The sequence below is a fragment of the Rhamphochromis sp. 'chilingali' genome (genome assembly GCF_963969265.1).
Source record: "Rhamphochromis sp. 'chilingali' genome assembly, chromosome: 4".
NCBI lineage: Eukaryota > Metazoa > Chordata > Actinopteri > Cichliformes > Cichlidae > Rhamphochromis > Rhamphochromis sp. 'chilingali'.
Genome location: NC_137948.1, coordinates 21,248,546 through 21,276,006, shown reverse-complemented (window position 1 = coordinate 21,276,006; position 27,461 = coordinate 21,248,546). Strand labels below are relative to the sequence as shown.

Sequence of the window (27,461 nt, the reverse complement as noted above, 5' to 3'; positions counted from 1 at the left end):
GCACCCAGAGTATTGGCTTATTACGTACACGTTGGTAAGCTGTCTTGTTGCAACTGACGAACTGAAACAAACGAGCGTGCTGTGTGTGCAACAGCGCGACAAACATTACCTGTCCTTTTATTAACTGCACAAGTAGTGCTGGTCATAGCTGCTGGCTACCTGGCTGTCATGGGTCTGTAGCTCTGTCACCGTTTTAGGGAACATATTTAGTTTTAAAGTAAGTTACAGGGCTTTTCCTGCCTTTCTGGAGGGATTATATTTCACTAAAAAACGATCTAATATGCATGTCCACATAATTATTATAATTATAATATATTAAAAACACACGCTGTATTTTAAAGAACATACATTAAGAAGCAGATTATATTAGATTTATATTTTAAATAAGACAAATTTGGATTTTACAGCAGTAAAATGATTGTATCTCTACAGTTTAAAAATGTAATAAGCTTTGCCCCTGCACAGAGTGGATAGTGAAACAAATGGAATCATCATAAATACATTATTTCATATTTATTACTTCCCCCTCCTCATTGCTTTATTATTGTAGCTCTAGTAATAAATAATAATGTAAGGATTCTGGATCAGCACAGTGATGCCCATAGTATATACAGTATTCTGAAGAAGGTCTAAAATGTCCCTGTGTGTGCGTGTGTGTGTTTTATTTAGATGGATTTTTAAAAAAACTATTACTCATGATATAACATTGTCCAGACATGGCTGGTAAGGACATGAGGAGGAAACAGCAGGAGCTGTGTGAGGCTACTAAAGGCAGGGCTATAACATTTTTATGTCATCATTTTATTATAGATTAAGTGCAAGAGTTGTTAGGTGTGGATAATTAGATTATAGTTTATTGCAATAGCAAGTTGTGCCTTGTTCTCACATAGACAGCAAGTGGAGAGTGATATATGAAATGATGGGATGGAAGGAAGAAGAGAAGCAAAGAGTGATTCACAGGCAGAGCCTAAGCGCTGTCACCAATCTTTGCATTTTGTTATTATCTCATGACACTTGTTTAATCAGCTACCATCTCTCCTATGGACTTTTTAATGTCTACAGTCTCAGATCAACACAGCCCTGCCCTTCCCATATTAGATTCTTGATGAATGTGTGTTGTTGTTATTCAGCCTGGTTCAATGTGCCCCTTTTTAACTTTGAGCACCCGCCCCTTTAAACCTCTCTGCACGGCCCTGCACTTTACCAATACTTTTTTTTATTTAAACAAATACAAATAAACTAAGAGTACTGAGTCCTGGTTAAAAGAAACAAAAAGGCGGTCCAGAAGAAAGGAAGACCTTCGCAAATGGCTGAAGATGTTTGAGGGTTGAGAGAAAAACCGGGAGATAGTGGTTTCTCCACTTCAACACACCTGCGGATCAGAGCACTGAAAGAACACGAGCAGAGAGAAACAGGGGAGCAATGAGCATGTATGACAGTCTGCCTGAATTAAGTTTGTTTATGAAAAATGTAAATGAACACATGCGGTGGTCGACCGAACAACTTTTGTCCGGCACCTGCAGCTGTTTAAATTTTTTTTTTTTTTTGCGTAATCAGGAGCACCGTAGAGCTGTAGAGTTACACGATTCACAGCTGTGTAAAGAAATGTAAATTATTCAGACAGATCTGTATGTTTAAAAGAGAGAAAAGGTCTATAGGTGACTGGTGCTTTGCAAATATTTTTATGCTTAAATGAGGATAAAACTCATCTCAATTCCTCTCCTCTTCAGAAATCCTCATCTTCTACCAGTTTTTAATATGAATGTGTATTGCACATCCATGTTTATGTTTGAATCGCCTAGACAAGACTTCTGTTGCCAAAAGTATTCACTCACCCATCCAAATCAGTGACTTCTGTGTATAAATTGAAGCACGTAGGCATGCAGACAGTTTCTGTCAACATTTGTGAATGAATGGGTCGCTCTCAGGTCCACAAAGACATGGATGAGTCAGTTTGGTGTGGAAGAACTTGACTGGCCTGCACAGAGTCCTGACCTCAATCCGACTGAGCACCTTTGGGATGAACCAGGCCGTGTCATCGCTGTGTGTGGGCAGGCAGGAAGAGAGGACCCAAATTGCAGGACTCAAGGACGCGGAAAAAACTCAAAATACACAGCTTTATTGCTGGGATGAAGCAGAAAAACACTAACTAAACTGGGAGTACCGAATAACTGGACAGGTTGGCAGGCTGGCAAACAGAACACACAGAGGGAGTGAGGGCAGAAGACGTTAACGACACGACGCTGAACACTGGAGGATACGCGCTATAAATACTGAGGCAGGAACAAGAAGGAACGAGGAACAGGTGGGAACACAACCGAGACGCGGGGAGCAAAGCTAGACACACAGACATAAGACAGGAACATGAACCTCCAAAGTAAAGCAGGAAACAAGACACACTTTTCCAGGACACGGACTCGACAGAGTGAGACAGACAAGACACTGAACTAAACCTGCAATAACAACGAAATACAACCCGAACATTAATCCTAATACAGAAACACACCAGAATAACAGAAACATAGATTCATAATAATAAAAATCAAAGCACCATAGAAACATAAAGAACAATCCATCTTTCAAAAATAAACCAAAACACAAGGAACTCAAAATGCTGGGTCGAACCGACCCAGAACCATGACAGGCCGTCTCGTCCCAGTGTTCAACTTCATAAATCCGCTTCTGAAAGAATGGACATTAAGATGTCACTCAAGTTCACAGGCGTGTGAAGGCAGACCAACCCATTCTTTTGGCAGTATGCTGTATTTACACTCAAGACTTGCCCAGTGCTTTCCAGAATTTATTTAAGCTCTATACAGAAATTAATTCATGCTTCGGGCTTTCTAAGGACTTCCATCTTTGTTACACTTTCCTTAAGATAAGATAAGGGCTGATTATTTAAGACCTTGAATGTGAGGAGCAGGATTTTGAATTCAATTCTAGATTTAACAGGGAGCCAATGCAGGGAAGCCAATACAGGAGAAATCTGCTCTCTTTCTAGTCCCTGTTAGGACTCTTGCTGCAGCATTTTGGATAACTGAAGGCTTTTCAGGGAGTTTCTAGGACTTCCCGATAGTAATGAATTACAGTAGTCCAGCCTAGAAGTAATAAATGCATGAACTAGTTCAGCGTCAATCTGAGACAGGATATTTCTAATTTTAGAGATGTTGCCCAAATGGAAGAAAGCAGTCCTACATATTTGTTTAATATGTGCATTGACGGACATGTCTTGCTCAGAGAGGGGCAGCCATCTGCTGTGAGCGGTTGTGGTTGAGGGGAAGAATTCTTTGAATTTGATATTTCGGTGTGTTTTGATTAGCTGTAACCTCCCCTGTGTTTCTATGACTAGTTGAGTGTTAGTCTCTTGTCTCTGTGTGTAATTAGTTCAGTTTCTGTTTTCAGTTTTTTGTCTCTTGTACTTTGCCTTTAGTTTTATTTTCAATTGCTCTATTATTTAGATTGAGCTCAGCTGTGTCTTCTTGCACTTATTCAATTTCAAGTCACTTTTATTAATGTAGCGCCAACATCACAACAACGTTTGCCTCCTATGCACTTTATATTGAAAGGTAAAGACCTGACAATAATGCAAAGGAAAGAAAGAAAAGCCCATGTCACAAACTGGAAATGAGAGTGCAGTTGGACCTAAGAGCAGACTCAATCACTTGAAATATTTACAAGATTTATTCATGAGAGGAATCAACTTAAACAGGAGCACGGTCATTAACAGAAACTCTGCACAGGTGCCGTGGGAAACCAGGGGGCAGAGAAACAGTCGGGCATGTGGAACACAGGAAGAGCACGGGCTGGAACTTCTGCAACAGAGGAGAGAGGCGTGACTGGACTGGGAAACGAGTGAGAGAAGGCAGAGTGAGAGAGACAAGGCCAACTTTTACAGACAGGTAAGAGAGCGCAGACGGTCATTAGCATCACAGTGGATTCTTTTGTCACACATTAGGTGATCAGTCAAACAGCTCTATTAAATTTATGGAATTCACATTGAGTATAGATGGATATTAAGAAATATGGCTGGGTATCGTCACTGATTTCTAGAATCGATTCGATTCCGATTCACAAGGTCCCGAATCGATTCGATCCACGATTTGATTTGTTTCGATTCGATTTGAATCAGGGAAATTTTGCCTCAGACAGTCAGAAATATTATAATTCTGATCACTTATCAGTACATATCTATATTTTTATATCTATAAAAAGAAAGCTGACGCTTGCGAGACTTGGTCTGGGTTTTTATAGCAGATGACATTAAAAATATTGTGCAGTCAAAAACGAAGTGAAGCAGAGCAAAGTTACAGAGGTTTGATTAGAGACACAGCTAAGCGTACGTGCCGGCGGGTGAGAAAGCCACATCTCAGTGATTCTGATCCGTCGGGTCCGCGTTTTTTGTTTACATCTTTGTGCAGAATCCGTGTACCTGCTCTCATTTACTGTTTTAGCGGTTTGGTGGTTGTAGAAATTTTGTGAGGTTTAACCTGAGATTCTGGCGTTTCGGGCAAAATAAATTTCTATTTAAAAATCGATTCAGGTTTTAATGAATCGATATCACGTTATCCAAGCCAGAATCGATTTTAATCGATAAATCGATCATCAAAACCCACCCCTATTAAGAAATATAAAATTTTCACTACTGAATGGACATTAATGATTCAATTCAACCTTAACTATAGCAACAAGTCACATCTGTTGTCTAGAGGCACTTTACATTGGAAGGCAGAGACCCTATACTATTAGAAAATGAATCCCACCAATCAGAGAGCCCACTATGAGCAAACAATCAGCAACAGTGGGAAGGAAAAACTGTTGCAACCTCTGTTAGATCCAGGAAATCTGTTGAGACGCATTAGAGGTTAGGGCAACAGATGCAAGTCTTCAGAGCAGTGACAGTGTGACTTTCGTTGTGCATACTTTAACCTGATTGAGTTTTCAGTTTTCTTACTTGTCAAAATGCATCATGAGTAAAAAACAATCCTTGACATGGTAATGAAAGAGTATTCTCAGCAAAGTTGAGTTAAACAAGTTTTAATGGAAGTTTAAGTTAAATCTTTTGATTTTTACTAATTTTGATTACATCAACGTAATTTTATTACATTAACCTAATCAAATAAGGCCAATTTTGATGAAGCTCCTGACCCAGCCCAAGCTCTCTATGAAGACGAGGAAAAACTCCCCGGGGGGCCAGAATGATGGGAAGAAACCTCGGGAAAGCCAATTCAAAGAGAGATCCCCTTTCCTGGGATGGCTGGGGGGGTTACAGGAATTTCAGGATAGCAAAATTTAGAATTGGCCAAAAAAACCCAAAAAACAACCTTTTCCTGTTAAAAAAAAAACAAAAAAATGAAAGAAAGACAAAAATAGAAAGTTAGGTCACGTATCACACTTATATGATAATATATGAAATGTGTGTGTGTGAGAGATGGGTTTATCTGAGCCAGGGGTGACGCTGGAGGTCCCCCAGCGTTGGGCGCTTCTCCGGGACATCGGTTAAACACGCATCCAGGAAATTCCGGCAGTCTGGAAAGAAAGAAAGGAGAGAAAAGATGAAGATGATAGTTCCAGTGATCCAAGCCATCAGTGAATCTTGAAGTGTGATGTTTTCTTACGTGGGGACAGATGCTCGTTGAATTTCAGTTCGTTTTCAATGAACGTCATGATATTAAAGTCCCCCACATGAAGCGCTTCGTACAGCACCACTCCCATTTGCCACACCGTGGTGGGTCCAGGCCTGTATTTTTTGCCCCAGTAACATTCGGGAGGGCTGTGGATAGGTGTACCTAATAAACAGACACAATTACAATTTCTTCTAAAACAAAAGGCACAAATTGCTACATCTGTGAAGAGCAGGAGCTGAATATGTTACCATAGAAGAAGCAGAACTGCGATTGCTCCGTAGCAAAGCAGCTCAGGCCAAAGTCAATGATACGAACTCGAGGCACATCTGAGCCGGTCTCAATCAGAATGTTCTCACTCTTGATGTCCCGGTGAAAGATGTCTTTCTCTTCCAGGTCCTTTGCTGCATCAACCAGTTGCTTCAGAATGACCTGGAAAAGATGAAAAAGACAGTAATGAGTCAACAGGTTGATGCTTCTCTGATACTCTGTGCTGTCAGTGCTGTACAGTCTAAGGCTCTTCCAGTCAACTTACCTTGGCCTTTCCTTCTGGTAAACATCCTCCATTTTCTCTTATGTATTCAAACAGGTCCACCGCGGGGACAGGTCTCTCCTGCACCAGGATCAGCTCTGTGCCAAAGTCAAACCAGTCCAACAGAGACACAGGAGCCGACGTTCCCACTGATCCATCTGCTTCAGCTGCAAGCTTCAGCAAAATGGCCACTTCCACTGAGACTTCCTTCCCGTTTTCATCCTGATATATTACAACAAAGTGGATGATGAGGAACAGATGTTTCACAGGTGAACGCTGCACTCAGTCCAGGAATGTAAAAACAGTTCAAGTGTTGCACACTTACCGTCACTTTGATGGGGATTCTGTTCTTGGGAACGTGTTTGATGGCTACCTAAAAGACACAGAGCATTGGTGAGCATTTCCTCAGTATGACATCATTAAAGGTGTAAAACGGCACCTTTAATGCTCAGCTGACGATATTATCCGTTATCTGCATTACTGCCTGTCTTACTCCCACCATCTGAACACTTACTGGGAAATGATCTGTTATCCTGTAGCCAGCAAACACTGCTCCACAGCCGCCATTTCCTAGATGGTGCTCCTGCACATATCTGGCTTGGTATTCCCCTGAAAAGACCCAAATGTTGTTTTACTACAGCTGTGACACAAATTACTCTCTGCTGTACCCTAAATGTTCATTTTGCTCTTCACCTGAGTATAAAAGCCAAGCTGCTTGCTACTTACGTTGCTGGTCGGCTGCTGGATTTTGGACGACGTTTTTGGTTTTGTCCTTTTTCTTTTTCTTGGGTGACTCTTTGCTGTCTCCCGCAGACTTGTTTCTGCCATTTTTTGTGCACCCCTTTGTGTTTTGACTGCAGTCTGCAGATGTGGAAAACAGCAAAAGCACATCAGCGTATTAGATCATACACACAAATATCTCCCAAACACTAATATCTTAAACCGAGCAACCAGCTGTGCACTTAATCTACCCCTCACTCAACTAATTAGCCTACCTTTACCAGTGTCCACGGAGGAAGACGCTTGCTCCCTGTCTTCACTCGTAGGCTCAGCAAGTTTAATCTTCTTCGGTGCACTGGTTGTGGCCGCTCCATCTTGCTGGGCCTTACGCTTCACTGCTTTGACCTGGTGTGTATCTGAGCTGGTGGAAGGAGCAGCCTGCTCAGTGACCCTCCCTCTTTTTACGGGGGTCTTCTTTTCAGGACTGGCCTTTCTTTTAGCCATCCTGCTCTTAGAGTCTATAAACAACAACAACAACACAGTAGTGAAAAAGAGTGCTCGACATCAGGACCGGAAGGATTTTGATGCCATTTTAGGAAGTATTGGTTAAATTATAATAACAAGTTTATCCTTTTGATAAAAAACAGAGCAACACGAGTCCATACTAGGTCTACTAAGACTTAGATCTTCATGACACTTGTTGATCTGTTTTTACTGCTGAGTCCAAGAATAAACTTGTCACATTATTTTACCAAAAGACAAAGTGCCCCATTAACCTTTCTTTGATTAGACGTGTTGTAATTATGCTATTTTCAGTCAAACTTACCCATATGGAAAAGAAATGGTACAAATTTATAAAAGACTTGCATAAGATGTGGCCTACTTCATGCAGTGAATCATATCAGGCTTATATGATTTACTCATGAAAGTGGCCACTTTCTCATTACTTTCATATATTGTTTTAGTAAGTATCCAAAACATACAAGTTTCACACAAGACAGATACAAACTTTATAAGATTTATATATATCTTTTCCATATGGGTAGGATTCAAATGTTTCATTTTATACACAGACTGTCAACATTTTTAGAAAAGTAGATTCTGTTATTTGAGGGATTTTACCCAGATTTGATGTATTTGTTTACTTACTTTGATCTCCTGGATCTTTCTTATCTCCTGAATTTGTATTTTTTCTCGTTTCCTTTTTCATGTTAATTTTTGAGACCGTTTAAAAGTGAAAATGTCACCGTGATGAGGGAATACTTCTTCAAATGTGTGCGCTTGTCTTTCCTAAGCTGTTTAAGCGAGTTCCGTAAGTGAGCTTTCAAAATAAACTCAGGAGACTATGGCAACAGAACCTTGCCTTTCAGTGACATCACCGACTGCCAGTAAAAGTGTTCCTAAGTAGTTTAAAGAAAAACACTATGGCAGACAAAGCCATAATAATTCATATAATTTAATGAGAAGTCGATATACCTACCTATAAATTTTGTTTTTTAAATTGTGCATTTATTTTTTTATATAGTGTAACTACTGGACCTTATTTCTCTTTTTAAATCTAGAGGCAACCACGTTTTTGAGGTTGTATCACCTTTCCCATAGCTATTCATTTGTGTGAATAGCTATGGGTTAACTAGCTATTGGTGTTAATTTACTGATTAACTTATAAAACACATGCTCAACTTACTGAAAAAGTCCCACAGTGGCTTCCATCCTTATGTTGGTTTGTCCAGTTTACGGCAGAACACATCAAACCTGGGGCCCATGTCAGCCCTACTTGCGGCCGTATATTTAAGTGAAGAAATATAAAGCAATTTGGCACTTGAAGAGCCTTTTTTGTTAGCGGGGGATTTATTTATTTTTGAGTCCAATGTTAAAATGCGTTCTTAAAAAAAGTTTAAAAAAAAATTAATATGAAGGTCTAACCCAGGAGTCAGCAACCTTTCTGATGATAAGTGCCATCTAAAATTTCCTTAGAAGTCAACGTGCCATATGATTGCATTAGCAATAAATTAAATAACGCTCTATATCAGGGGTGTCAAACTCAAATACACAGTGGGCCAAAATTCAAAACTGGAACAAAGTCGCGGGCTAACAGTAATATTTATTGAAATATATTTATTGCTCCAGATATAAGAATGAATCTTTTCTTATAGACTCAAAAACGTTTTGCTGAAAAACTGAATATGGAACAAGCAAAGCCTAATACTAGACAATATATATATTAGCTGTATAATACCAGTAGGCCAGCTCTGATAGTAATTTGGTATGGCTTCGCGGGCCAAATGTAATTAGTCTGCGGGCCAAATTTGGCCCGCGGGCCAGAGTTTGACACCTATGCTCTATATCAACAGTTACACACTATATAGACCAACTTTATAGAATTATATTTGTTCGCAGATGTTGGCATAGAGCAGATCAGCTATTTTGAAACAAAAAATACACTTTTTTTTTTATCAGTAACAAGAACTCCATAACAGCAAATGAACTGTACAACAGAAAAGTATCTCCCAAACACTAATATCTTAAACCGAGCAACCAGCTGTGCACTTAATCTACCCCTCACTCAACTAATTAGCCTACCTTTACCAGTGTCCACGGAGGAAGACGCTTGCTCCCTGTCTTCACTCGTAGGCTCAGCAAGTTTAATCTTCTTCGGTGCACTGGTTGTGCCTGCTCCATCTTGCTGGGCCTTACTCTTCACTGCTTTGACCTGGTGTGTATCTGAGCTGGTGGAAGGAGCAGCCTGCTCAGTGACCCTCCCTCTTTTTACGGGGGTCTTCTTTTCAGGACTGGCCTTTCTTTTAGCCATCCTGCTCTTAGAGTCTATAAACAACAACAACAACAACACAGTAGTGAAAAAGAGTGCTCGACATCAGGACTGGAAGGATTTTGATGCCATTTTAGGAAGTATTGGTTAAATTATAATAACAAGTTTATCCTTTTGATAAAAAACAGAGCAACACGAGTCCATACTAGGTCTACTAAGACTTAGATCTTCATGACACTTGTTGATCTGTTTTTACTGCTGAGTCCAAGAATAAACTAATAATAAAGATTTGAAATAAAGATTTAAATAAAGAAATAAAGATTTCAACTAATTCTTCTTCAGTCATATGGGTATACACACTATATAGACCACCTTTATAGAATTATATTTTTTTCGCAGATGTTGGCATAGAACAGATCAGCTATTTTGAAAAAAAAAAAAAGACACTTTTTATTAAGAACAAGAACTCCATAACAGCAAATGAACTGTACAACGGAAAATGCAAATGCCATTTATGGTCTCCTCAAAACAATGATAAGAGACATAGGTCTCCGAGTGTCCAGCATGCAGACGGCTACCTGAGGACACTCTTCGTGTGAGAGAAAATCTGCTCACAGGGATATGTAGAGCCAAATACTGTCAATAAGGCCTCTGCAATGTTCTGAAGACAGTTAAACTTGTCAGGTAGTGATGTCCAGCAGGTGAAAATGCAAGCCCCATGAACAGGCACACCTATGGATTCCAGCTGTGTTCGTAGTTCTGCAAACTTTGACCCCCACAGAGTCAACCTTTTCAGTTCAGTCAGCTGCATTTCAATGTCATCTGTGTCCAGCCAGATTCCATACCCAAATCCACTTGCTCATTAAAGCTTTCTGGTTTGATCATAAAAGAAAACATTGGTCCATACACCTAAAAGCCCCGAAAACGCATTGTGAATTCTGCTCGAGTCTACGGATGTATCCGTGTATTTCCGCGGTGCTGATGCTGCGCTGAGCGGAGAGCTCCTGAAGCCTTTGAAGTGTCGGAATGTGGAAATTTCAACATCGCTTGAAAAAACTACCAGCTAGCAAAGTCCCTCTCACTGGTAGGCTACGTTATTTTTAGCCAACTACAAGTTGAATCTGGTACATGGGGTTGTTAGTTTAGATACCGTCATTAAGAAGCAGTACAACTAATGTGTCTATGCGAGTTAATTTGCGATGTGCTCCGCTGGCACGGCCATTAATTTTTTAATACACCTTCTCAGATTAATTCACTGGGTGGCGTGCCATCAGTTAACCCTTCGCGTGCCAGCTGCGTGGCAGGAGTGCCCAGGATTGCCGACCCCTGGTCTAACCCATGCGAAATACAGGGCTGCAAATTCCCCTCTTGTCATCTAAAACGATTGCCTATTATTGTCACAAGGGGGCGCTTTGATGCAGTCTTGCTGCGTTACGACCTTGCGTCTTGTGCGCAGGAAGCATTGGCTGTCTCTTCCTATGAGAGCTTCGCAATAATGGCGGTCAAGTGTTTTTTCAACAAAGTATGCAGTGCTGCAAACTAGATAATGAGACCAAATTGTTTTTGTTTTTTTTACATATCAATGCTAATAAGCTACTCTTTTATTAGGCCCCGAACTCTGACCACAAAGGGAATAACGTGTGTCGAGTTACTTGTGTTGGAGTTATTTGTCCCGGTGAGTCACTCGCTTTCGTTAGCTACCTGTTAAGTTTAGACAATGTATTTTTCCCGCCGATTAAGCTCAGAAACATTTGAAAAAAACTAAACAAAACACCAATACAATCGGGAACTGTGAGAATGTAGTGTGTTGTTTTACTTATCTTGTTGTTCCTTACAGTAAGTACTAGGGGTGCAACGATACACAAAATTCACGGTTCGGTTCGGTTCGATACTTTGGTGTCACGGTTCGATATTTTTTCGATACAAAAAAAATGTTCATGCCTTTTTAATTTGTCATTTATTAAAATTATAAATATATATTTTAACTCAAAAGTACAGTTTTTAAATTTAACCCTAACCCTTGTGCGCGTTTTTTATTTTGACAGCGAATGCGCACCTGCGGACCACTTATGTGCAGCCCTGGTTATTTAGCTCGTCATATTGCAGCCACAGAAATTCTTTTGTCCATGAAACCATGAAGCTGCACTTTCTTTTTGCCTTGTAGTCTGATTTGTCATAACTTCTCCGTTTTGTGGTAAGCTTTTCTTTGGCTGTCACTTCTTCACCCTGACCTGTCTTATTTGGCTCAGAAGAAATGAAATATATATCCTCCTGCTTTTACACACGCACTCACATAAGCTCAGCGATTCTCTGCGCGATCAACCTCTCACATGTTTAAGCTGCGGGAGATTTCACTTGTCATGTTTGCATAGTGAGCTAACGATTAATAAGACGATGTCAGAGGAATTGGTGCACAAATTTTCATCACTCACAGATCAGTGCTGTCGCTCTCTATACACAGTTCGCGCGATTGCAAAGTGAAAGCAAAAAAACAAGCGCAAATTCAAACGCGATTTCAATATGTCACATATTGACAGTGGCTCACCGATGCCAATGACATAATTACCCAGCTACATTTCTGAAAGAATGCAAAAGCATTGACATATATTTTTCTTCCTACAATAGCCCGACGGGCAGGGAAGAGATAGATTTTGGTAGCCCGACTGAAAAAAATCGCTAGCCCCAGGACGTCGGGCTAGCGATATTGCAAGCCCTGTATCTGATTGAGGAATCACTCATCTTTGGAAAAGAGAGTTTATTACAGAGAAATGTCTCTTTCCAAAATAAAAGCTATACTATCCGCTTCTTCCGGGCTATATTCTCAGCAGCATAAGGAGAATCATGTGCTAACAGCTGTCTAAATGACTCGGCTAAAGTTAGTAGCATGCTTGTTGTTTTTGTCTTTGCACTAGGATGATGTCGGCGTAAATGTGCAGTCATATTCGTTGTGTTCCCACTAGTGATTTCAGGTTAATCTCGTTGAAATGACCTTAACGCCACAACACGGCAAATCTTCGTTAACGAGCTACCGCCAATCACCCCGTGCATGGGGCTAGACGGCCAACACGTTAACGAGCTAACTGCGCTAACACACTAGCTCCCACCCATGTAATTGAGCATTGCACGGCACATCCAACATACTGTTTTACTTTAGTCCATGACTCGCTTACCTTCAGAGTCATACGTCACATGAAAACCAAAATAATTCCAAACGCCAGATCTGGAGAGCTTAACTTCTGTCTTGCTAGCTTGCCCTGCGCTCTTCCTTCTGACTATGCTGTCTGTGTTGAGCACTCAGTGGATCTGCGCTCGACAGTGCAGCCTAGGCGGAGTAGTCGAACGCAGATTCACTGAGCGCTCAACACAGACAGCATCGTCAGAAGGAAAGTTGATAAAATAAATTACAAATGTCGTATTGTTCGATACATATGCGTACCGAACGGTTCAATATCGATACGAATATCGTTGCACCCCTAGTAAGTACAATAAGTGTTTAATGTTCTAAGCTACAGATGGTACTGCCGATGCTAGGTGTGATGCTATAGCTGCTATGTGCGGTTACTCAGGACTCAGGGAGGGGCGGCCCTCTGCTGCTACCGGTTGGTGTGAGAGAAGGAAAACGGGATAAAGACATGCTGTGGAAGAGAGACAGAGATTAATAACAGGTACGATTCAATGCAGAGAGGTCTATTAACTAGGGTTTTGCGATAGAAACGATATACGATAGAGATTTTGACTATACCGCTCTATCACGATAGCGAATGTTGATGATGTCATCAAGCTGCGCCTGTTTTGGTCGAAAGCATCGCAGTGGCTACAACCATTATCATCTGCAAATTATGCTCACAGTCATAGCAAAGAGATGAAGCACTTTTGAAATATGGGGAAAGCCAAAAACTGCGCTTCCTCCACTTCCGTAACATTGATACATTAATGTTGAATTCTCTCGCAGCTGCTCTATTCCCATGTTGTTGCAGTATATTAATAACTAACCTCGTATTGTGGATGAATAATCTCAGTTGTTCTCCTGACTGAAGTTTGCCCCGTGTATAGCATCCTGCTATGCGACTGCATTTGTCCCTGACCACCAGAATCCCTCACGTTAACCTTTATTAACACTTAAGTTGGCTTTATTAAACATTAGATCTCTAGCTGGGAAAACATTTTTAATTAATGATTTAATCACTGAGCACAGCCTTGATTTTATGTTTTTAACTGAAACTTGGTTGGACCAAAGTAACAGTGGAGCTGTTCTCATCGAGACGACCCCTCCTAACTACAGTTTTATCAGTGAGGTCAGGGCGAGCAGGAGAGGAGGAGGGGTTGCTGTCTTATTTAATGAATCATTTCAATGTAAGCAGCTATCTCCTGGAAGTTTTCAGTCTTTTGAATATGTGGCTTTACAGCTGAAGGCCCCATCCAAAGTTGTGTTTCTTAATGTTTACAGGCCTCCCAAATACTGCACAGACTTTTTTAATGACCTCAGTGAACTGCTGTCTGTGATCTGTGTTGATTTTGACTGTGTAATTATTGCTGGGGATTTTAACATTCATGTGGACAACCCTCAGGACAAAGGGACTAAAGACCTGAGTAACACTCTGGGCAACTTTGGGCTGACTCAGCATGTAACAGAGGCCACACATAATAGAGGACACACTCTTGACCTACTGATCTCCAAAGGCCTGAGCATTTCAAAGGTTACTGTGTCTGATGTGGGCCTGTCTGATCATTACTGTGTTTTCTTTGAAAGTAAAATCTCAGCCCACACAAATATATCAACAACAGTGATCACAAAACGGTGTATAACTGAACACAGTAGTGCAATTTTTAACCAGGTCTTCCCATTAACACCTGACCTGTCCAGAGGGTCAGTCAATGAGCTCGTCAATAGCTTCAATGCTAACATGTTAAATGTAATGGACACTATTGCTCCCATTAAGGTGAAGGTTATCTCTGGAAGGAAAAAGTCTCCATGGAGAAACTCCACACTGGTGAAAAATGAAAAAAGAGAGTGTAGGAAAGCTGAGCGCAGATGGAGAAAAACAAACCTCCAGGTTCATTATGACATTTATAAAGAGAAACTTCACAATTATAATTTACAACTGAGGAATGCAAGGAGGTCCTACTTCTCTGACATCATCACTAAAAACAGCCATAATGCTCGGGTCTTATTTTCTACAGTTGACAGGCTAACAAACCCCCCTGTGTCAGTGGCAGCTGAACTTCATTCGACCATGGCCTGCAATGACTTTGCCAAATTCTTCACTGAAAAAATCCAAAAAATTAGACAAGCAATTGGTACATCAACAGCAGATCCAGGATATGTACTGTGTCCACCAAAAAACTGTTTAAACACCATGAAACAGTTTCAACCTATTAACAGCAAAGACCTGGAGGACATCTTAGGTCAACTGAACTCCTCCTCCTGCTGTTTAGATGTCCTGCCAACAAGTTTTTTCAAAAAGGTCTCAAAGACTTTAGAGTCAGACCTGTTACAGATCGTCAACTTTTCTTTATTATCAGGTGTGTTTCCAGAATCACTAAAAACTGCTGTAATCAAACCTATACTGAAAAAGGACAATCTTGACAAGACACAAATGAACAACTACAGGCCGATCTCAAATCTCCCGTTTTTAAGTAAGATCATTGAAAAAGCAGTTTCTCAACAGCTCAGTTACTTCTTAAAACAGAATAATTGCTACGATGCCTTCCAGTCAGGTTTTAGACAGAACCACAGCACTGAAACCGCTCTGACCAAAGTGTTTAATGACATATGTCTGAATACAGACAGTGGAAAAATGTCAGTCCTAGTTTTACTGGATCTCAGTGCAGCATTTGATACAGTTGACCACAACATATTACTCAAACGACTGGAGAACTGGACAGGTCTTTCAGGAACTGTACTAAACTGGTTCAAAACATACGTAGAAAACAGGAAATACTTTGTATCAATAGGTAACTTCACATCTGAGCAGACAAGTATCACATGTGGAGTTCCCCAAGGTTCCATCTTGGGACCCCTTCTGTTTAACATCTACATGCTCCCACTGGCACAGATTATAAACAACAACAAAATAAACTATCACAGCTATGCAGATGACACACAAATATATATCACAATGTCACCAGGAGACCGAGGCCCTGTACAGGCTCTTGGTAAATGCATTGAGGAAATCAATGACTGGTTGTGCCACAATTTTCTCCAGCTAAACAAAAACAAAACTGAGGTAATAGTCTTTGGCGCCAAAGAAAAACGATTACAGGTCACCAGAGAACTTCAATCTATACATCTAAAAACCACAAACCAGGCGAGAAATTTGGGTGTAGTGATGGATGCAGACCTAAACTTAGAAAAACACATTAAGACAATAACAAAGTCAGCTTACTATCACCTCAAGAATATATCAAGGATAAAAGATCTGATGTCTCAACAGGACCTGGAAAAACTAGTCCATGCATTCATCTTTAGTAGGCTTGATTACTGTAACAGCATCTTTACAGGTCTACCTAAAAAATCAGTCAGACAACTACAGCTCATTCAGAACTCTGCTGCTCGAGTCCTCACTAAGACCAAAAAAGTGGACCACATCAGTCCAGCTCTGAGGTCCTTACACTGGCTGCCTGTCCGTCAGAGGATAGACTTTAAAGTTCTGATGCTGGCCTATAAAGCTCTGAATGGTTTAGGACCAAAATACATCAATGACCTCCTGACCCAGTATGAACCATCCAGATCCCTCAGGTCATCTGGATCCGGTCTTTTATCAGTTCCCAGAGTCAGAACCAGACACGGAGAAGCTGCATTCAGCTTTTATGCTCCTTATATCTGGAACAAACTCCCAGAAAGCCTCAGATCAGCTGAAACACTCAGTTTATTTAAATCCAGGTTGAAGACTCACCTGTTCTCAGCTGCATTTGAATAAAGCACCAAATCCACACTTTAAGCTTAAATGTCAAAACTTACATTTAACTACTGATTTTATCTACTGTTCTGATTTTATCTGTTTTGATTTTATATACTGTTGTTTGTTTGTTTGTTAATTAGTTAGTTAGTTTATTTGCTTGTTTTAATCAATTTTAAATCATGCTTTTTATTTGTTCTTGTTTCTAATGTCTCTGTAAAGCACTTTGAATCACCTTGTTGTTGAATTGTGCTATACAAATAAACTTGCCTTGCCTTGCCTTGCCTTTATCGAGTGGGAAAAAAAGTTGGCGTTCATCCTCCAGCTTCACTGTGCTAATGTTATGCTAACATAGCTGTGTGGCTAGGAATCGCGTAGCACAACATTATATTCCAGGTAGTCCAACTTCAGTAACCATACAAACGCCACTGCTGTTTAGTTTTCTGTCTTCATTTATGTCGGAAGTGGTAGCAGAGCTGTACGTTTTAGTTAGTTTCAAAAATCTCTGTCAGAACATGGTATGTCACGTTTAGGTGGAAAGTAGCGAGCTAACTTCCTGCTAACTTCTAACTCCGTTAAATTTAATAACTTCTGTTTTCATGGATGCCTGGATGTTAAACTTAATTGTTACACCTGGTAAAGCAGCAACGATGATGATTTTATTAAAGATTAAAGAATTTAGACCGTTTTTAACTCTGTGTTCGTTTGACTTTGGGACCTGAAATGGACGGCATTTTGGACCCAGAGTATTCCGCGAAGCTCCTACTACGGCAGCCGTAATTCTCTGACAACCCATCAAGCAGTGCGGCTTACCAAAGTTGTACTAAAACATTTTTTTAACAGATCTCTGCACGCCCAAATCGGTTCGAGGTCAGTAAGCACAACCAGAATTCATACATAAGGCGCACTCTCGATTTTTGAGAAAATTAAAGGATTTTAAGTGTGCTTTATAGCGTGGAAAATACGTTATACAGAAGAAAAGAATATATCGCGATATATATCGTTACCACGCATGCTTCAAATTATATCACATTAACACATAGTGAGTGTGAAAGGTGACTAGAAAGGAAAAACTCAATGCATCATGGGAATCCCCAGCAGCCTATGTCTATTGCAGCATAACCAAGGGAGGATTCAGGGTCACCTGGTCCAGCCCTGACTATATGCTTTAGCAAAAAGGAAAGTTTTAAGCCTAATCTTGAAAGTAGAGATAGTGTCTGTCTCCCGAATCCAAACTGGAAGCTGGTTCCACAGAAGAGGGGCCTGAAAACTGAAGGCTCTGCCTCCCATTCTACTTTTAAATACTCTAAGAACAACAAGTAGGCCTGGAGTGCGAGAGCAAAGTGCTCTAATAGGGTGATATGGCACTACAAGGTCATTAAGATAAGATAAGGGCTGATTATTTAAGACCTTGAATGTGAGGAGCAGGATTTTGAATTCAATTCTAGATTTAACAGGGAGCCAATGCAGGGAAGCCAATACAGGAGAAATCTGCTCTCTTTCTAGTCCCTGTTAGGACTCTTGCTGCAGCATTTTGGATAACTGAAGGCTTTTCAGGGAGTTTCTAGGACTTCCTGATAGTAATGAATTACAGTAGTCCAGCCTAGAAGTAATAAATGCATGAACTAGTTCAGCATCAATCTGAGACAGGATATTTCTAATTTTAGAGATGTTGCCCAAATGGAAGAAAGCAGTCCTACATATTTGTTTAATATGTGCATTGACGGACATGTCTTGCTCAGAGAGGGGCAGCCATCTGCTGTGAGCGGTTGTGGTTGAGGGGAAGAATTCTTTGAATTTGATATTTCGGTGTGTTTTGATTAGCTGTAACCTCCCCTGTGTTTCTATGACTAGTTGAGTGTTAGTCTCTTGTCTCTGTGTGTAATTAGTTCAGTTTCTGTTTTCAGTTTTTTGTCTCTTGTACTTTGCCTTTAGTTTTATTTTCAATTGCTCTATTATTTAGATTGAGCTCAGCTGTGTCTTCTTGCACTTATTCAATTTCAAGTCACTTTTATTAATGTAGCGCCAACATCACAACAACGTTTGCCTCCTATGCACTTTATATTGAAAGGTAAAGACCTGACAATAATGCAAAGGAAAGAAAGAAAAGCCCATGTCACAAACTGGAAATGAGAGTGCAGTTGGACCTAAGAGCAGACTCAATCACTTGAAATATTTACAAGATTTATTCATGAGAGGAATCAACTTAAACAGGAGCACGGTCATTAACAGAAACTCTGCACAGGTGCCGTGGGAAACCAGGGGGCAGAGAAACAGTCGGGCATGTGGAACACAGGAAGAGCACGGGCTGGAACTTCTGCAACAGAGGAGAGAGGCGTGACTGGACTGGGAAACGAGTGAGAGAAGGCAGAGTGAGAGAGACAAGGCCAACTTTTACAGACAGGTAAGAGAGCGCAGACGGTCATTAGCATCACAGTGGATTCTTTTGTCACACATTAGGTGATCAGTCAAACAGCTCTATTAAATTTATGGAATTCACATTGAGTATAGATGGATATTAAGAAATATGGCTGGGTATCGTCACTGATTTCTAGAATCGATTCGATTCCGATTCACAAGGTCCCGAATCGATTCGATCCACGATTTGATTTGTTTCGATTCAATTTGAATCAGGGAAATTTTGCCTCAGACAGTCAGAAATATTATAATTCTGATCACTTATCAGTACATATCTATATTTTTATATCTATAAAAAGAAAGCTGACGCTTGCGAGACTTGGTCTGGGTTTTTATAGCAGATGACATTAAAAATATTGTGCAGTCAAAAACGAAGTGAAGCAGAGCAAAGTTACAGAGGTTTGATTAGAGACACAGCTAAGCGTACGTGCCGGCGGGTGAGAAAGCCACATCTCAGTGATTCTGATCCGTCGGGTCCGCGTTTTTTGTTTACATCTTTGTGCAGAATCCGTGTACCTGCTCTCATTTACTGTTTTAGCGGTTTGGTGGTTGTAGAAATTTTGTGAGGTTTAACCTGAGATTCTGGCGTTTCGGGCAAAATAAATTTCTATTTAAAAATCGATTCAGGTTTTAATGAATCGATATCACGTTATCCAAGCCAGAATCGATTTTAATCGATAAATCGATCATCAAAACCCACCCCTATTAAGAAATATAAAATTTTCACTACTGAATGGACATTAATGATTCAATTCAACCTTAACTATAGCAACAAGTCACATCTGTTGTCTAGAGGCACTTTACATTGGAAGGCAGAGACCCTATACTATTAGAAAATGAATCCCACCAATCAGAGAGCCCACTATGAGCAAACAATCAGCAACAGTGGGAAGGAAAAACTGTTGCAACCTCTGTTAGATCCAGGAAATCTGTTGAGACGCATTAGAGGTTAGGGCAACAGATGCAAGTCTTCAGAGCAGTGACAGTGTGACTTTCGTTGTGCATACTTTAACCTGATTGAGTTTTCAGTTTTCTTACTTGTCAAAATGCATCATGAGTAAAAAACAATCCTTGACATGGTAATGAAAGAGTATTCTCAGCAAAGTTGAGTTAAACAAGTTTTAATGGAAGTTTAAGTTAAATCTTTTGATTTTTACTAATTTTGATTACATCAACGTAATTTTATTACATTAACCTAATCAAATAAGGCCAATTTTGATGAAGCTCCTGACCCAGCCCAAGCTCTCTATGAAGACGAGGAAAAACTCCCCGGGGGGCCAGAATGATGGGAAGAAACCTCGGGAAAGCCAATTCAAAGAGAGATCCCCTTTCCTGGGATGGCTGGGGGGGTTACAGGAATTTCAGGATAGCAAAATTTAGAATTGGCCAAAAAAACCCAAAAAACAACCTTTTCCTGTTAAAAAAAAAACAAAAAAATGAAAGAAAGACAAAAATAGAAAGTTAGGTCACGTATCACACTTATATGATAATATATGAAATGTGTGTGTGTGAGAGATGGGTTTATCTGAGCCAGGGGTGACGCTGGAGGTCCCCCAGCGTTGGGCGCTTCTCCGGGACATCGGTTAAACACGCATCCAGGAAATTCCGGCAGTCTGGAAAGAAAGAAAGGAGAGAAAAGATGAAGATGATAGTTCCAGTGATCCAAGCCATCAGTGAATCTTGAAGTGTGATGTTTTCTTACGTGGGGACAGATGCTCGTTGAATTTCAGTTCGTTTTCAATGAACGTCATGATATTAAAGTCCCCCACATGAAGCGCTTCGTACAGCACCACTCCCATTTGCCACACCGTGGTGGGTCCAGGCCTGTATTTTTTGCCCCAGTAACATTCGGGAGGGCTGTGGATAGGTGTACCTAATAAACAGACACAATTACAATTTCTTCTAAAACAAAAGGCACAAATTGCTACATCTGTGAAGAGCAGGAGCTGAATATGTTACCATAGAAGAAGCAGAACTGTGATTGCTCCGTAGCAAAGCAGCTCAGGCCAAAGTCAATGATACGAACTCGAGGCACATCTGAGCCGGTCTCAATCAGAATGTTCTCACTCTTGATGTCCCGGTGAAAGATGTCTTTCTCTTCCAGGTCCTTTGCTGCATCAACCAGTTGCTTCAGAATGACCTGGAAAAGATGAAAAAGACAGTAATGAGTCAACAGGTTGATGCTTCTCTGATACTCTGTGCTGTCAGTGCTGTACAGTCTAAGGCTCTTCCAGTCAACTTACCTTGGCCTTTCCTTCTGGTAAACATCCTCCATTTTCTCTTATGTATTCAAACAGGTCCACCGCGGGGACAGGTCTCTCCTGCACCAGGATCAGCTCTGTGCCAAAGTCAAACCAGTCCAACAGAGACACAGGAGCCGACGTTCCCACTGATCCATCTGCTTCAGCTGCAAGCTTCAGCAAAATGGCCACTTCCACTGAGACTTCCTTCCCGTTTTCATCCTGATATATTACAACAAAGTGGATGATGAGGAACAGATGTTTCACAGGTGAACGCTGCACTCAGTCCAGGAATGTAAAAACAGTTCAAGTGTTGCACACTTACCGTCACTTTGATGGGGATTCTGTTCTTGGGAACGTGTTTGATGGCTACCTAAAAGACACAGAGCATTGGTGAGCATTTCCTCAGTATGACATCATTAAAGGTGTAAAACGGCACCTTTAATGCTCAGCTGACGATATTATCCGTTATCTGCATTACTGCCTGTCTTACTCCCACCATCTGAACACTTACTGGGAAATGATCTGTTATCCTGTAGCCAGCAAACACTGCTCCACAGCCGCCATTTCCTAGATGGTGCTCCTGCACATATCTGGCTTGGTATTCCCCTGAAAAGACCCAAATGTTGTTTTACTACAGCTGTGACACAAATTACTCTCTGCTGTACCCTAAATGTTCATTTTGCTCTTCACCTGAGTATAAAAGCCAAGCTGCTTGCTACTTACGTTGCTGGTCGGCTGCTGGATTTTGGACGACGTTTTTGGTTTTGTCCTTTTTCTTTTTCTTGGGTGACTCTTTGCTGTCTCCCGCAGACTTGTTTCTGCCATTTTTTGTGCACCCCTTTGTGTTTTGACTGCAGTCTGCAGATGTGGAAAACAGCAAAAGCACATCAGCGTATTAGATCATACACACAAATATCTCCCAAACACTAATATCTTAAACCGAGCAACCAGCTGTGCACTTAATCTACGCCTCACTCAACTAATTAGCCTACCTTTACCAGTGTCCACGGAGGAAGACGCTTGCTCCCTGTCTCCACTCGTAGGCTCAGCAAGTTTAATCTTCTTCGGTGCACTGGTTGTGCCCGCTCCATCTTGCTGGGCCTTACGCTTCACTGCTTTGACCTGGTGTGTATCTGAGCTGGTGGAAGGAGCAGCCTGCTCAGTGACCCTCCCTCTTTTTACGGGGGTCTTCTTTTCAGGACTGGCCTTTCTTTTAGCCATCCTGCTCTTAGAGTCTATAAACAACAACAACAACAACACAGTAGTGAAAAAGAGTGCTCGACATCAGGACTGGAAGGATTTTGATGCCATTTTAGGAAGTATTGGTTAAATTATAATAACAAGTTTATCCTTTTGATAAAAAACAGAGCAACACGAGTCCATACTAGGTCTACTAAGACTTAGATCTTCATGACACTTGTTGATCTGTTTTTACTGCTGAGTCCAAGAATAAACTTGTCACATTATTTTACCAAAAGACAAAGTGCCCCATTAACCTTTCTTTGATTAGACGTGTTGTAATTATGCTATTTTCAGTCAAACATACCCATATGGAAAAGAAATGGTACAAATTTATAAAAGACTTGCATAAGATGTGGCCTACTTCATACAGTGAATCATATCAGGCTTATATGATTTACTCGTGAAAGTGGCCACTTTCTCATTACTTTCATATATTGTTTTAGTAAGTATCCAAAACATACAAGTTTCACACAAGACAGATACAAACTTTATAAGATTTATATATATCTTTTCCATATGGGTAGGATTCAAATGTTTCATTTTATACACAGACTGTCAACATTTTTAGAAAAGTAGATTCTGTTATTTGAGGGATTTTACCCAGATTTGATGTATTTGTTTACTTACTTTGATCTCCTGGATCTTTCTTATCTCCTGAATTTGTATTTTTTCTCGTTTCCTTTTTCATGTTAATTTTTGAGACCTTGTAAAATGGAAAATGTCACCGTGATGAGGGAATACTTCTTCAAATGTGTGCGCTTGTCTTTCCTAAGCTGTTTAAGCGAGTTCCGTAAGTGAGCTTTCAAAATAAACTCAGGAGTAGGGATGGGTATCGTTTCGGTTTTATCCGATACCGGTGCCAAACCGGTACTTTTGAAACGGTGCCCGGTGCTCAAACGGTGCTCAAACCGGTGCTTAAAGAATGGAGAGCACAAAATTGGTCCAAAAACCTCTCATGTTCAGCTGTTTTTTGTAAAAAGATAACAATGTTAGCCTTTTCTGCAGCTATGGGGCATATATGGCATCACTCTTGGCTGGAAGCAGTGCTTAATCAATGGAAAAAACACAAACTTTGTCCTAAACCTCTCATGTTTAACTGTTTTCCACTTTTTCTTTGGTCTTTTTAGCCTTTTTGGCCAGGGTGAAGCGAGTATCTGCCATCAAACAAGAGGACAGCTGCATGTAGCTATGATGATGTTTGCTAGTTCACCTTACATGCATTAATGTAATAACGTGGTTAGCCTACTCAACGTAAATTACACACGAACAACATTAAGCTACTCATGCAGAGAAGAACGGCTGCTGCTGCATCATCATCCGTCATCATTTCTGCTACACTGGCAGGGCTAGGGGCCAGGACTCTCCTCTTCGTGTTTTTGGGGGATGTTGCATAACAGGCAACCCACCCGCAGTAGATGTGCTCGGTGTGAGGTCTCGCAGCAAGCTATCAAATACGGCGCATTTCTCGGCTTTAAAAAAACGCTATGCGTCGCTAGGTGTTTCGTCGGATTCGAGGTGTTACCTCCTTTGACAGTATCACAGTATCAGCTTAAAGCACTTGTTGCAGGCTGCTGAGTTTGCATATATTGCTGTGAAGTACAGCCAGACTTTTGACCGCTTTGCCTTGGACATTTTTAATCTGTAGCTCTGCTCTAAAAGAACGCACGTACCTGGACCCGCCTACTATCCTCGGAAACGTAAAATGATTGGCTAGACGTGTATCACAGCTCAGGAAAAAAAAGCACCGAAATAAAGCACCGAAATGTGCGCTGCTTTTCGGTCTGGTTACTACCGTTTATGTCAGAACCGGTGCCATCATGGCACCGGACACCGGTACCCATCCCTACTCAGGAGACTATGGCATCAGAACCTTGCCTTTCAGTGACATCACCGACTGCCAGTAAAAGTGCTCCTAAGTAGTTTAAAGAAAAACACTATGGCAGACAAAGCCATAATAATTCATATAATTTAATGAGAAGTCGATATACCTACCTATAAATTTTGTTTTTTAAATTGTGCATTTATTTTTTTATATAGTGTAACTACTGGACCTTATTTCTCTTTTTAAATCTAGAGACAACCACGTTTTTGAGGTTGTATCACCTTTCCCATAGCTATTCATTTGTGTGAATAGCTATGGGTTAACTAGCTATTGGTGTTAATTTACTGATTAACTTATAAAACACATGCTCAACTTACTGAAAAAGTCCCACAGTGGCTTCCATCCTTATGTTGGTTTGTCCAGTTTACGGCAGAACACATCAAACCTGGGGCCCATGTCAGCCCTACTTGCGGCCGTATATTTAAGTGAAGAAATATAAAGCAATTTGGCACTTGAAGAGCCTTTTTTGTTAGCGGGGGATTTATTTATTTTTGAGTCCAATGTTAAAATGCGTTCTTAAAAAAAGTTTAAAAAAAAAATTAATATGAAGGTCTAACCCAGGAGTCAGCAACCTTTCTGATGATAAGTGCCATCTAAAATTTCCTTAGAAGTCAACGTGCCATATGATTGCATTAGCAATAAATTTAATAACGCTCTATATCAACAGTTACACACTATATAGACCAACTTTGTAGAATTATATTTGTTCGCAGATGTTGGCATAGAGCAGATCAGCTATTTTGAAACAAAAAATACACTTTTTTTCATCAGTAACAAGAACTCCATAACAGCAAATGAACTGTACAACAGAAAAATATCTCCCAAACACTAATATCTTAAACCGAGCAACCAGCTGTGCACTTAATCTACCCCTCACTCAACTAATTAGCCTACCTTTACCAGTGTCCACGGAGGAAGACGCTTGCTCCCTGTCTTCACTCGTAGGCTCAGCAAGTTTAATCTTCTTCGGTGCACTGGTTGTGCCCGCTCCATCTTGCTGGGCCTTACGCTTCACTGCTTTGACCTGGTGTGTATCTGAGCTGGTGGAAGGAGCAGCCTGCTCAGTGACCCTCCCTCTTTTTACGGGGGTCTTCTTTTCAGGACTGGCCTTTCTTTTAGCCATCCTGCTCTTAGAGTCTATAAACAACAACAACAACACAGTAGTGAAAAAGAGTGCTCGACATCAGGACTGGAAGGATTTTGATGCCATTTTAGGAAGTATTGGTTAAATTATAATAACAAGTTTATCCTTTTGATAAAAAACAGAGCAACACGAGTCCATACTAGGTCTACTAAGACTTAGATCTTCATGACACTTGTTGATCTGTTTTTACTGCTGAGTCCAAGAATAAACTTGTCACATTATTTTACCAAAAGACAAAGTGCCCCATTAACCTTTCTTTGATTAGACGTGTTGTAATTATGCTATTTTCAGTCAAACTTACCCATATGGAAAAGAAATAGTACAAATTTATAAAAGACTTGCATAAGATGTGGCCTACTTCATGCAGTGAATCATATCAGGCTTATATGATTTACTCATGAAAGTGGCCACTTTCTCATTACTTTCATATATTGTTTTAGTAAGTATCCAAAACATACAAGTTTCACACAAGACAGATACAAACTTTATAAGATTTATATATATCTTTTCCATATGGGTAGGATTCAAATGTTTCATTTTATACACAGACTGTCAACATTTTTAGAAAAGTAGATTCTGTTATTTGAGGGATTTTACCCAGATTTGATGTATTTGTTTACTTACTTTGATCTCCTGGATCTTTCTTATCTCCTGAATTTGTATTTTTTCTCGTTTCCTTTTTCATGTTAATTTTTGAGACCGTTTAAAAGTGAAAATGTCACCGTGATGAGGGAATACTTCTTCAAATGTGTGCGCTTGTCTTTCCTAAGCTGTTTAAGCGAGTTCCGTAAGTGAGCTTTCAAAATAAACTCAGGAGACTATGGCATCAGAACCTTGCCTTTCAGTGACATCACCGACTGCCAGTAAAAGTGTTCCTAAGTAGTTTAAAGAAAAACACTATGGCAGACAAAGCCATAATAATTCATATAATTTAATGAGAAGTCGATATACCTACCTATAAATTTTGTTTTTTAAATTGTGCATTTATTTTTTTATATAGTGTAACTACTGGACCTTATTTCTCTTTTTAAATCTAGAGGCAACCACGTTTTTGAGGTTGTATCACCTTTCCCATAGCTATTCATTTGTGTGAATAGCTATGGGTTAACTAGCTATTGGTGTTAATTTACTGATTAACTTATAAAACACATGCTCAACTTACTGAAAAAGTCCCACAGTGGCTTCCATCCTTATGTTGGTTTGTCCAGTTTACGGCAGAACACATCAAACCTGGGGCCCATGTCAGCCCTACTTGCGGCCGTATATTTAAGTGAAGAAATATAAAGCAATTTGGCACTTGAAGAGCCTTTTTTGTTAGCGGGGGATTTATTTATTTTTGAGTCCAATGTTAAAATGCGTTCTTAAAAAAAGTTTAAAAAAAAATTAATATGAAGGTCTAACCCAGGAGTCAGCAACCTTTCTGATGATAAGTGCCATCTAAAATTTCCTTAGAAGTCAACGTGCCATATGATTGCATTAGCAATAAATTAAATAACGCTCTATATCAGGGGTGTCAAACTCAAATACACAGTGGGCCAAAATTCAAAACTGGAACAAAGTCGCGGGCTAACAGTAATATTTATTGAAATATATTTATTGCTCCAGATATAAGAATGAATCTTTTCTTATAGACTCAAAAACGTTTTGCTGAAAAACTGAATATGGAACAAGCAAAGCCTAATACTAGACAATATATATATTAGCTGTATAATACCAGTAGGCCAGCTCTGATAGTAATTTGGTATGGCTTCGCGGGCCAAATGTAATTAGTCTGCGGGCCAAATTTGGCCCGCGGGCCAGAGTTTGACACCTATGCTCTATATCAACAGTTACACACTATATAGACCAACTTTATAGAATTATATTTGTTCGCAGATGTTGGCATAGAGCAGATCAGCTATTTTGAAACAAAAAATACACTTTTTTTTTTATCAGTAACAAGAACTCCATAACAGCAAATGAACTGTACAACAGAAAAGTATCTCCCAAA

At 40.2% G+C, this 27,461-nt stretch overlaps 2 protein-coding genes across 2 annotated transcripts; both read right to left on the bottom strand.

Annotated features, from left to right (window-relative positions):
• Positions 1-5,386: 5,386 nt before the first annotated feature.
• LOC308396029 (uncharacterized protein) lies at positions 5,387-26,789 on the bottom strand. Its single transcript, XM_080881088.1, has 12 exons — positions 26,634-26,789; positions 25,222-25,464; positions 22,196-22,438; positions 9,457-9,699; positions 7,149-7,391; positions 6,880-7,014; positions 6,668-6,762; positions 6,479-6,526; positions 6,157-6,375; positions 5,873-6,053; positions 5,616-5,786; positions 5,387-5,526 (listed from the first exon to the last, which is right to left on the bottom strand). The coding sequence occupies exons 2-12, from the start codon at positions 25,448-25,450 to the stop codon at positions 5,435-5,437; spliced, it is 1,899 nt and encodes a 632-aa protein (XP_080737214.1). The 5' UTR covers positions 25,451-25,464; positions 26,634-26,789; the 3' UTR covers positions 5,387-5,434.
• LOC308395910 (serine/threonine-protein kinase pim-2-like) lies at positions 20,434-22,098 on the bottom strand (the record flags this gene model as incomplete). The annotated part of the gene is made up of 7 exons (XM_080880961.1): positions 20,434-20,573; positions 20,663-20,833; positions 20,920-21,100; positions 21,204-21,422; positions 21,526-21,573; positions 21,715-21,809; positions 21,927-22,098. Coding segments are annotated over 7 exons (978 nt in total), but the record flags the coding sequence as incomplete, so codon positions are not given.
• Positions 26,790-27,461: the final 672 nt, after the last annotated feature.

Coding starts and splice junctions, on each gene's coding strand:
- LOC308396029 (XM_080881088.1), bottom strand. CDS start 25,450: ATGGCTAAAAGAAAGGCCAGTCCTGAAAAGAAGACCCCCGTAAAAAGA. Junction 7,015..7,148: donor CTCCGTGGACACTGGTAAAG/GTAGGCTAATTA, acceptor CCACATCTGCAG/ACTGCAGTCAAAACACAAAG. Junction 5,527..5,615: donor CAACGAGCATCTGTCCCCAC/GTAAGAAAACAT, acceptor CTTTCTTTCCAG/ACTGCCGGAATTTCCTGGAT.